The 12490-nt window shown below is 50.4% G+C and overlaps 1 protein-coding gene across 1 annotated transcript; it reads right to left on the bottom strand.

Moving 5' to 3' along the window:
* Positions 1–455: 455 nt before the first annotated feature.
* LOC138243273 (polymeric immunoglobulin receptor-like) lies at positions 456–10728 on the bottom strand. The gene is made up of 6 exons (XM_069198826.1): positions 10523–10728; positions 6736–7056; positions 5475–5789; positions 4151–4480; positions 2735–2837; positions 456–1123 (listed from the first exon to the last, which is right to left on the bottom strand). The coding sequence occupies exons 1-6, from the start codon at positions 10584–10586 to the stop codon at positions 1048–1050; spliced, it is 1209 nt and encodes a 402-aa protein (XP_069054927.1). The 5' UTR covers positions 10587–10728; the 3' UTR covers positions 456–1047.
* Positions 10729–12490: the final 1762 nt, after the last annotated feature.

Genomic DNA, 12490 nt, shown 5'->3' on the forward strand with positions numbered 1-12490 from the left:
CACCCTGCGGTCCATGTGGGTCCTAATGCCCCAGTATAGTGACGGGGACACTAGACTGTAAACAGGCGCAGTCCTTCGGATGAGACGTAAAACCGAGGTCCTGACTCTCTGTGGTCATTAAAAATCCCAGGGCGTTTCTCGAAAAGAGTAGGGGTTCATCACTCTGCTCTCCTCCCCACTGAGACCTGATGTGTGGAGAGCGTTCTGGCGCACTATGGCTGCCGTCGCATCATCCAGGTGGGGCTGCACATTGGTGGCGGTAGTGGGATTCCCCATGACCTGTAAAGCGCTTTGAGTGGAGTGTCCAGAAAAGCTCTATATAAGTGTAAGCAATTATTATTATTATTATGAAATGCATTTGCTATGTCCCGCTGGGGTTAAAATATGTCATACAGAAATACAAGCTTGGAAATGTGTAACTAAATGACATTCAAGCAAAACAGATGGGCACAACGTTCCTGTATGGTTATTTATTCGTTTAAAGCCCCATTTTGGATAGTTTCGATGCCTCGAGAAAAGTATATGTCCTTTCCTGGAATACAAAATGACAGAACGATGCCTGCAACAGGGGGCCATCTTGGCTCAGGGCCACACCGCACGGCCTGCATTTTGACCCCAAATGGTGTCTGTCTCACTTCACAAAACCCCTTTTTACCTCATGACAAGAAGGCGTTAGTAGGTGTGGGGTTTTTTTTGTGTGGGTGTGAATTTCTGTCTTGATACTCTGTGATATGGAGATGAGCTCCTTAAGACATCCTAGAGATCACATCATGGTATAAATCCACAGTGAGCCCCTATAGGGGTCCTATAGATCACAGGCAGGGTATCCATCCAAGCTGAGCCCCTATAGGGGTCCTATAGATCACAGGCAGGGTATCCATCCAAGGTGAGCCCCTATAGGGGTCCTATAGGCCACAGCCAGGGTATCCATTCAAGGTGAGCCCCTATAGGGATCCTATAGATCACAGCTGGGGTATCCATCCAAGGTGAGCCCCTATAGGGATCCTATAGATCACAGCCAGGGTATCAATCAATACTGTGGTACTTTCAATCTGTAGGCACAGACAAGTCTATAGGCCCTTGAAATGTCTTCATCTCCAGTAGGAAGCCCTGTCCTGTTCTCCTTCAAAAGAGAAAAGAAGATCGAAAACAAAGAGAGAACGTAACGCAACAGAATGTTTTTGTAATGCAATACAGTAAAGTGAACTCTTACGTATAGTATCCACACTGTGCACTGTGGTGTAGATCGATACGGTGTAGCAGATTACAATGATGTTTTCCCCCAAAACCCTTCTGTAAAACAGTAGTGCAATTTGCTACAGTGTGTTAATTTACACAGTGCAACAGAGCACACTGCCACACAGTACAATACCGCTCGAAAGAGTACAGCAGTAGCCCCCTGCAATACATATAGTATACAGGTTGAAAATCCCTTATCCGAAATTCCAAACTCTGAAAAACTCCGAAATCCGCAACTTTCCAGCTCACAGGGATGTCATCGATGACGTACCCTCTCCCTCAAGTTTCTCGGACCCGATGTAGTTGTAATGTCTGGGGCTGCATTTATCTTCAAGTTTGTAAGCAGCGCTCATCATGTTTCGGTTTGGTTTTCTTGTACAGTTAGTACAAAACGTTATTTTTACGCGAGATCTGAATCTCCCCTCCATGTATGAGTGTAACGTGACTAGTGTCATTACTGTTACCTGTACTTGTACTTGTATATTACTTTAAAAATAAAATGCTTTACATGACTTTTTTCAGTTTTCATTTTATTTACCTGTAATCATATTCGATGCTTTGTTTTTGTATGATAAAAAATAAAAGACAAATGGCGTACGTGTACTGTAACCTTTTAATCAAAACATGACATCGTAGGTGGAGACCGATATCTTACCTTTCTGATGGTGTTATGTTTAAAACATTATTAAAAATGTATACAAAACTACATTCAGGGTATATGTATAAGCTATATTATGAAATGGAAATGGATATCGTCTTTCGACTTGGGCCCCATCCCCAAGCTGTCCCATTTCATAGATGCAAATATAAAAATATTCCGAAATCCAAAACAATCCGAAATCCGCAGGAATTTCGGATAAGGGATTCTCAACCTGTAGTATAGTATAGAATATAGATAGAAGGAAGTAGTGCACTCTAAAGAAGGCATGTAAGCTACTATAGCCCAGAATATAGAGCCTAGTTAGATACTGGTCAGAGTAGAGAGAAGCAGGTGTGAAAATGAAAGGTATGACATACGAGCAAGACACAAGACAGTTTGCCATCAAGAACAGGTCGATTGGCTCATCTCCCTCATTTGGTAGCACGTAGCTAATTGATCTGCAGCTCTCATTCACAGCTGGTTCTTGAAATAGGTTACTAGTGGGGTCCTAGTACAGATCCCTGTGGTACTCCCCTCATTTCAGTCCAGCATAACAAGGTGCAGATGAGTGTCATTCTGTGCGGCACATTGTCATAAGCTGTAGTATAGTGACATTTAACGCAGAAGGGCATTCCCCAAGAAAGCAGACCCCTGACAGAAATAAGGCAGAGCAGGGGTCCTAGTAGAGATCCCTGTGGTACTCCCCTCATTACAGTCTAGCATAACACTGTTGAGTGTCATTCTGTACGGCAGATTAAAATACACTGCTGGATAGTAACATTTAATGCAGAAGGGCATCAGAATGCAGATCCCTGACAGAAATAAGGAAGAGCAGGATTTTGTCTAATTTCTTACCCGTGCCTTTTTCTGGTCGCTCTGACAGCTGCAACTGTGGCCAAGAGGTACACCAGAGCTACCAGCCCCACTCCGGAGTACATCAGACCTGTCTCACTGCCCTCTGAGAGAGAGAGAGAGAGAGAGAGAGAGAGAGAGACTGCTCTAGTGACAGTGCGACGCCGAGACCGAATCGTAATGTTACTGTGTGTCATCCATGAGCTGGGGAAGCTTGCAGAAAATGGGACCGTAGATGTTGGCAGAACAAGACTTCCAGCGCAGGCTGATTGTACAATAACACAACGAAATGCATATATAATAAGAACTGAATTTAATAATTGCTTACACTTCTATAGCGCTTTTCTGGACTCTCCCCTCAGAGCTTTTTACAGGTCATGGGGAATCCCACTACCACCACCAGTGTGCAGCTCCACCTGGATGATGCGACGGCAGCCATAGTGTGCCAGAACGCTCCCCATACCTCAGCTCTCAGTGGGGAGGAGAGCAGAGGGATGAAGCCAGTTCAGAGAGGGGGGTTATTAGGAGGCCATGATTGGTAAGGGCCCATTGGGAAATGTGGCCAGGACGCCGGGGTTACACCCCTACTCTTTTCGAGAAACGCCCTGGGATTTTTAATGACCACAGAGAGTCAGGACCTCGGTTTTACGTCTCATCCGAAGGACGGCGCCTTTTTACAGTCCAGTTTCCCCTGTCACTATACTGGGGCATTAGGACCCACACAGGTTGCAGGGTGAGCGCCCCCTGCTGGCCCCACTCACACCTCTCCCAGCAGCAACCTTAGTTTTTCCCAGGAGTCTCCCCTCCAGGTACTGACCAGGCTCACACCTGCTGAGCTCCAGTGGGGGGGGGGGGGGCTGCCAGTTGTGGGTTGCAGGGCGATATGGCTGCTGCCCATATGTATGTACAGCATTAGCTAATGCAGTTTGAAAAATGGGTAACCGCTGTCCGCTGGGAAATGAATGATATCCTCCTACTTTTGATTGCTGAAGACAATGTGAAGCGACAGGGCTCGGCTGAAACAAAACACAAAGAACCGTGGGCAGCCAATTCCGGAAACGCGCCACTTTCTGGCCTTAGAAACGAAGTAGGTTACAAAGTTCCAAAAGTAAGTTTGTAAGTTACAAAACAAGAGGAAGAAATTTCGGCCCATCTAAGACAACTGGTAGTTGGCAGCGAATGAATCCCCACATCTGATCCAGCCATTTTGCAAAGGGAAGCGAGGATATCGGATTCGCCAACGTCGCTGGACAGCCCGTTTCCCACAATTCCCGGAAGGACGCTAAGCTGGCTCGAAGCGTGGGGTGGATTTCACAGCTCCGTCGGTCCAGGGCCGCTCGTTCAGGCCTAATTGCGGGACACCTCTACCAGACAGCCGCCATCAAACTCAAATACCGGACCCCCGCGCCGATACCTCACCTTGCAGGGCGAGGGTGACGTCCCAGGAGCTCCCGTCGTTGACCACACACTGGTACAGCCCCTGGTCCTCCGCGCTGAGGTTCCCCAGGAGGAGAGACAAGTTCCCCGGGGAGCTGGGGTGGGAGACCGTCGCCCGGCCGGCGTAGGCGGGGCTGATCCTCACACCGGCGCCGTCGTAGCGCAGGATCTCTGTCCGCGCCTGGCGGCGGTGGAGCGTCCAGGCGAAGCTCGAGATCTCGGGGTGGGCGTTGGTGCAAGAGCAGCCCAGGAGGACCGAGTCCCCCCGCCGTCCTGTGATCTCCGCGGGAGCAGAGGCCGAAATGGCACAGCCTGAAGAAGAGCAGGCACGCTCGCTTTACTAAGAGGTCCCCGTCCGAAGCCTTTGACTTTTCCTTGTTCTATTGGTTTTTCCCATGACCGCGGTTTTGTTGTCCGTTTTCTAACCACTTGATCTGGTTACGGGGCTGCGGGGGAGTTGGAGCCTAGCCTGACAAGTGACGGGTAGGAGGCGGGATACACCCCGGGTGGGACGCCAGTTTATCACAGGGCAGACACACGCAGACACAGACACAGGACACTCACTGGGCACTCACACAGGGGACACACAGGCCACTGACAGGAATCTCACAGGATACACACAGAGGACACTTGCACAGGACACTCACACAGGACACTCACACACAGGACACTGACAGGAATCTCAGGATACACACAGAGGACACTTGCACAGGACACTCACACACAGGACACTGACAGGAATCTCACAGGATACACACAGAGGACACTTGCACAGGACACACACACAGGACACTCACATACAGGACACTAACACACAGGACACTCACAGGCCACTGACAGGAATCTCACAGGATACACACAGAGGACACACACACAGGAATCTCACAGGATACACACAGAGGACACTCACACACAGGACACTCACAGGCCACTGACAGGAATCTCACAGGATACACACAGAGGACACTTGCACAGGACATTCACAGACACACACACAGGACACTCACACACAGGACACTCACTGGGAGTGTGGAACAAGCTACTCAGCCACAAGTTGAAGCCGATACCCTGGCTTCTTCCAGGAACCAACTGGAAAAGATCCACTGCTCATGACAGGAGGCACTTCTATACCCAAAGGGTGGCAGGAGTGTGGAACAAGACACTCGGCCATGTGGTTGAAGCGGATAATTTGGCTACATAAAATTAGATCAATTAACTAAAAAAGTGTCAAAAACAGGTTAGTATAATTAAACGGCCTCCTTTCGTGTGTAACCCTTGTTATGGTCTGAATCGAGCAGTACGTTACCTAGCACCCGGAGTTTCACAAGCGCCTCGTTGTTCCAGGGGTCACGACAACGGTACAGCCCCTGATCCCGCACGGTGAGGTTCCGGATGAGGAGGGAGAGGTTTCCGGGGCTGGCGGAGTAAAACACCGCCACCCTCTCTTCGTAGGAGGAGTTGACGCGCAGGCCCGCCCCATCGCGGCGCAGGAGGGGCCGCCCCCAGACGTTCCACGCGAAGCTGTCGGTCGCGGGCTGTGCGTCCGTGCAGGCGCAGGGTAGCAGGGCGGCGCCGCCGGAGTGCGCGACGATCTTCCGACTGCGAACTGTCACGGTGCAGCCTGCAGACAGGATACAGGCTTCCAGTGACAAAGAGACACCGAAGTGTGCTGTGGAATAATAACTGTCGTCATAATATTAATAAGAACAATACTAGCACTTTCCTGGACACTGCACTCAAAGCATTTTGGGTACAAGGCAGGATACACCCTGGATGGGACGCCAGTCCATCACAGGGCTGACACTCATAGCCCACACACAGTCTGGTGTCCTGTGTGGGTCCCATCCAGGGGTGTACCCTGCCTTGTGCCTGTTGCTTGCCAGAATAATAATAATAATAATAATAATAATAATAATAATAATAATAATAATTGCTTACTCTTATATAGCACTTTTCTGGACACTCCACTCAAAGTGCTTTACAGGTCAGGGGGAATCCCACTACCGCCACCAATGTGCAGCCCCACCTGGATGATGCGACGGCAGCAATAGTGCGCCAGAACGCTCCCCACACAGCAGCTCTCAGTGGGGAGGAGAGCAGAGTAATGCAGTCAATCCAGAGATGGGGATTATTAGGAGGCCATGATTGGTAAGGGCCAATGGGAAATGTGGCCAGGACGCCGGGGTTACACCCCTACTCTTTTCGAGAAACGCCCTGGGATTTTCAATGACCACAGAGAGTCAGGACCTCGGTTTTACGTCTCATCCGAAGGACGGCACCTGTTTACAGTATAGTGTCCCCGTCGCTATACTGGGGCATCAGGACCAACATGGACCGCAGGGTGAGCGCCCCCTGCTGGCCCCGCTAACACCTCTTCCAGCAGCAACCTTAGTTTTTCCCAGGAGTCTCCCCTCCAGGTACTGACCAGGCTCACACCTGCTGAGCTCCAGTGGGGGCTGCCAGTTGTAAGTTGCAGAGTGATATGGCTGCTGGCAAGAATAGGCTCCCCCCGTGACCCTAAATTGGAGAAAATGGTCAGAAAGAGAGAGAACGGTTTAGCGCGTCACCTTTCACAGTGAGCTTGACAGTCACGGAGCTCGGCGAGCTTCCACAGACACACTTGTACGTCCCGCTGTCTTTGGCGGTGAGGTTGGAGATGAGGAGCGAGAGGTTCCCCCGATTCAAAATCGTCACCCTGTCCTCGTACGAGGGCCGGACGTGCAGGCCTGTCCCGTCATTCCTCACTATCGCCGTGCTGGCGCCGGAAGTGTTGGACAGGCTCCAGGTGCAGCTGTCCGTCTCCAGGTGCGTTTGGGGACAGGGCAGGAGAGCCGATTCTCCCGGGCGCACAGAGATCTTATCCTGTCGATGACGGATTAGGCTACATCCTGCAGGAGGAGACACGGTCAAAAGCCGGGCTTAGAAAGCCAGGATTGGTGATTGTAAAACAGTTGAAGGCAACGTTATGGGACATCCTGAGGCTAAAACTGCTTCACCTAGGTTTTGGTGTTCAATGAACAATTGTTCAGGAGGAGGTCAAGTTCTGATCTCACACTTCACCCCTGCGGCTGGCTCCCTGGCTCATTCCTCGAAAGCGAGGAGAGCTGCGACAACGACTGATCTCTGGGCCGCACTGTCATTTCCTCAGCCTGGCGAGTTCGAAGTACAGAGGATGCTCTCAGGATTGCGATCCACGCGAACGTCTGAAACGATACTGTGTGATAGAACACTTCTGCGCACCCTGCTTCATCAAGTGTCCGAAAGTGCGGCGTGAGCAAACGGCTTTAGGATCTCAGTTTTGTTCCAACAATTTGCTCAGCTGAAAATGAGTGCCGAAAGATCTGAAATAATGGTAATGGAGAGAAGAGGAGATACTAGGACCAATGTTGAGGAGACAAATGGAGGAAAACCGAAACAAGTTGATGGCTTTAAATACCTTGGATCGAAACTGGTAAAGGGAGGAGAAACACTGGAGGCAGGAAGACAAAGAGTGAAAGCTGGATGGAACAAGTGGAGAGAAATAACTGGAATAATCGGTGACAGGAAAATTCCTAGACAGTTAAAGTGCAAGACCGTGATTAGACCCGTACTACTGTGTGGAGCTGAATGCTCGGCCGTTGGGAAAGAGGGAAGAGAACTTGAGGAGAAGAACTGAAATGAGGATGTTGAGGCGGATTCTGCAGATTTCAATGAAGGATAAGATCAGAAATGAAGAAATCCGTCGACGACGTAGGGTGGCGGATGTGGTGGAGAAGATGCGAGAGGCGAGGTTACGGCGGTACGGACAGATCGCGAGGAGGGACGTTGAGGAAGTAACAAAGAGGGCGATGGGATTTGAGGTGGAAGGTGACAGAGGAAGAGGCCGGCCTAGAAAGAGATGGATAGACTGTGTGAGAAAAGCTATGGAGGTGTGTGAAGTGAGTGAGGAAGATGTGCTCGACCGAGACCAGTGGAGAAGAGCAACCGAAGCAGCCGCCCCCAGGGCAGTCTGGGACTAAGGCTGTGAAAAAGAAGAAGAAGGAGAATTTTCTAAGCTTGCTGCTGACCAGTGAAAATTTCTCGGCACATTAAATCCACTTTAACGTTATTATATTATTATTACGGCTGTATTACTATTATTACGACCGCATTCCTCGTGCTGGTGCTTCCCTAACACACTTTCTATCCCCAGGACCCTTCTTAACAACTACTCCATCCTGCAGGGGGGCGATCCCTCCATCGGTACCCTTTTTTCCCGAGCGCCCCATCATCTCATACCGCCGGCCACCCAATCGACGTAAACTTCTGGTTCACAGCTCCCTCGGCGATCATCCCCACCAGGCACCTTCGCCCGCGAGAAAACTGGCCGCATCACCTGCGGATACAGATCTAACGACACGCTCCTTCGGGGGCCCCCCTCAGGTCGATTCCGGACCACCCAGGCGACATCCTGTACCTCCAGCAACTGCATCTCCTGCGGTGGGGAAACCAGCAGGAGACTCTGAGACCGCCTCGGAGAACACGTTCGGGGCCGTGGAGATGAGAGATCGCTCCAAGCCCACAGTTTCTCATTTCACCTCCGACTGACCTCTCGGTCTCTGTGCTCAAGGAAGGGTTCCTCAGCTTCAAGAGAAGGACAACCGAAACTAAACTCATCCTGAAACTAGGCTCACACCATCCCCCTCCTCCCAACGACCGACTTGTGTTCGTGTCATCTCTATTCTCATGCAGGTTTTGACTTCACACCTCTCTTCACCCCTCTCCACTTTGCACTTCCTGAGTGGCCTCTCTGCCTCCTCCCCTCTCGCAGCTTTTGGTCTATTTAATCTGTGCTGTCCGCCCTGTCTTTCTCACACCCGAAGAACTCTTTTCAGCCTGGAATAAACCTATTACTTGTTCCTTTGCAGACTACGCATGCTGACGCAGCTCCCCACCTGAATTATTATTATTACACCTACTGCCAGCAGCCATATCAGTCTGCAACTCCCAGCTGGCAGCCAACCCCCACTGAAGCTCAGCAGGTGTGAGCCTGGTCAGTACCTGGAGGGGAGACCTCCTGATGGTCACCCTGTGGTCTGTGTGGGTCCTGATGCCCCAGTATAGTGACGGGGGACACTGGACTGTAAACAGGTGCCGTCGTTCGGATGAGACGTAGAACCGAGGTCCTGACTCTCTGTGGTCATTAAAAATCCCAGGTCATTTCTCGAAAAGAGTAGGGGTGTAACCCCGGCATCCTGGCCAAATTTCCCATTGGCCCTTACCAATCATGGCCTTCTAATAATCCCCATCTATGAACTGGCTTCATCACTCTGCTCTCCTCCCCACTGAGAGCTGCTGTGTGGGGAGCGTTCTGGCGCACTATGGCTGCCGTCGCATCATCCAGGTGGGGGCTGCACATTGGTGGCGGTAGTGGGATTCCCCCATGACCTGTCCAGCGCTTTGAGTGGAGTGTCCAGAAAAGCGCTCTATAAGTGTAAGCAATTATTATTATTACTTTAACAAGATTAAACGAATGAGACTTTATGCTATTCATTTGTTTTCCCAAATAATTAAAACCTGCCTGTCCAGTCAATTGGCCTTTTACAAGTTTTCACAGTGGTCATACAAACCTTGGATAAAATATTGTACAAACAAGCAATACTGAGATGAGAACAGAAGATGCTATTTACACTTTACATACTCCAGACAATAACGAGAAGCAATAAGAGATTAATGGAATGTCCTGCACTGACTCTGCATAGTTTTGAATAGAGAAGATGAGGGGGATCTTAAATTCTTAATTCCAGTGCTGAATCAACAGTGAAACACCAAACGGAGCACATAAGTAGAAACTATATGGAAGTACATGTAAACCTCGAAAACGGGAAGCACATATGTACACAAAGGGTAGCGGGAGTGTGGAACAAGCTGCCCAGCCACGTGGTTGAAGCTGGCTATACCCTGGCCTCTCTTGAGACACAGCCAGATGAGATTGTCCAGTCAGGACGGGGGGGGCTCGTCTTTACACAAAGGGTGGCAGGAGTATGGAACATGCTGCCCAGCCATATGATTGAGTAGAAGGGATCATTAGATCAATTAGCTTCTAGCAACCAAATAATGGCTGAATGGCTCTCGTTTGTAATTCTTTTTCCGAACGAAACCAGGTCGTGACACAGATCGTAACGGGATACCGTCACGTAGCAGACGCAGTATCGGTCTCAGAACTGATCTCCCGTCCAGCCATTTGCAAAATGGCTTCATCCAAAAATATGGGTCGTGGGGGAGCCCACCAAGCAACGGGCAGGTGGCAGGATACAGCCTGGGTAGGACACCAGTCCATCGCACACTATATTTCCATCCCCCCCAAAAAAAAGAACAAGTAACAGATGTACTCACCTTCACTGATGCCGCCGACACTGAGAAACAGCAGCAACACTGGTGCTAACCTTTCTGACTCCATTGAAAGATAGGTTATTTTCCGAGGCGGTCCTGTAGCTCTATCTTTGCCCAGGATCTCAGCAGATGTCTTTCCCCCTCTTTGCTTTTCTTCAACAGCAATCTCTCTTCCTCAGTTGTTTTCAGATCCTCAGTCACAGGGCAGCCTGGTGAAAACCCCCCAAAAGAGATATTTTGTCTTCCTTCTCTGTCACGGCATGCAGGCGTTACAATTCAGTCACGTCTCTGAGGGGGGGGGGGTTTGGGGGGGCGTCTGTGGCTGTGGTCACAGGTTCCCGTCACCCAGAAAGCAAGAAGAGCTCTTTTCGTGCATCTCGCAGCGTGACAAACGTCTCTGTGCAGCAGCGCTGGCGATCTCTGTGGTCTGACCTACTTCCGGTCCAGGAGCTCAGACGACTGTTCTGAATCTCTTGCTCCTTCCGTACTTGATTCTAGAGCTGGGTCGAATTATACCCGACCCTCCCCCCCCCCCTAACATTCCTGCAATAAAAAGCCGGACATCATCTTAATGGGCGACTTCAATTCATGACCACAGTCGGGGGAGGGGGTGGGGGGAAATGCCAGGATTTTAAATCCTCCTGCTCACCGTATTTCCAAAATTCAGCAGCCAGAATCCTGACCAGGTCTAGTGCAAGTGATCACATTACTCCTATCCTGGAGTCCCTGCACTGGCTTCCGGTCAAATTCCGTGTGGACTTTTAAAATCCTCCTGCTCACCTATAGGGCTCTGCGTGGCTGGGCGCCTCAGTACCGGTCTGAGCTATCGTCGCCCTACTCCCCACCTCGCAACCTCCGCTCTTCTGATTCTGCCCTCCTTACTGTCCCCCCCAAAGCCCGTCTACACTCTAGGGGCGACAGGGCCTTCTCCTGTTGTGCCCCCCCCAAGCTCTGGAACTCTCTGCCCAAGGATATCAGAGAGTCACCTTCTCTAAACTCCTGCCAATCCAGACTCCAAACCCTCTTCTTCAGAAGAGCCTTTACTGAACTGGTTCTGTTCTTCACCCCTCTGCTTCTCTTAGTACCACCATCCACGCTCTCCTCTGTGTGTTGTCATTGTGTTTTATCTTGTGTAGTCTCCTTATTTATTATTGTCATCCTGTAAAGCGCTTTGAGAAGCCACCTTTAAAGGCGCTATATAAAATAGTTTATTATTATTAATAATCTGGCAGACGGAAGATTTGTTTTTTCAGGAAGGTGCCTACCGTCGTCGAAATGACTAAGAAAGCTAAAAAATAAAAATCTCCAACTCTTTGCCGCCTGGATAACCTTAAAATGGCCATTGGATTGTCACGATTTGAATCCCTCCTCTTAAGGGCGCTTGCTAGCAGGTGATCCGGCTGCTGGTAAATGACCGAGGTCTGCAAACACTGCGACGAACGTCCGAGCTGCGCGTGTTCCCCCAGCACGTCTGGGGGGGAGGTTTCAGTTTGACGGGATGTTGCAGATGTCACGGTCAAGCCCGGCTCTTTTTTGGGGGGGGGGTTTGAATGTGGCGTGGCGACATCACGCTCCGAAGCCCTTTCTCCGTTTCGCTTTCTCCCCCCGACCGACGTTGGGGTTAGGCCTCGGAGTTTCGTTCGGCAGGGTGTGCTGGATTCGCAGGCCTGTAAAAAAAACAACAGCTTAAAACAACACCGCCTCTCTAGAATCTGTGTTTTCAGGCGCGGGTGGGCAAAGGGCGAGATTTTCTTCTTACAAGCTTACCGTTAAAAGTCTGTGGTTTGGGGTTCCTTCCTGTTTCCTTTGGGCTCGATCAGGTCACATGTGTCGGTGGTCTCCTGCTGTCCGTCGTGCTCTGAGGCCCCCCTTCTGCTGCGATTCCTGCCGAGCCAGGCGGCCTCTCTTTCCTCCTGACCACAATCGATTCACCTCGCAAGGGCTACGAGGCAGTCGGGTGGAACGAGAAAC

The sequence above is a fragment of the Lepisosteus oculatus genome, chromosome 14 (assembly GCF_040954835.1).
Source record: "Lepisosteus oculatus isolate fLepOcu1 chromosome 14, fLepOcu1.hap2, whole genome shotgun sequence".
In the NCBI taxonomy this organism is placed as follows: domain Eukaryota; kingdom Metazoa; phylum Chordata; class Actinopteri; order Semionotiformes; family Lepisosteidae; genus Lepisosteus; species Lepisosteus oculatus.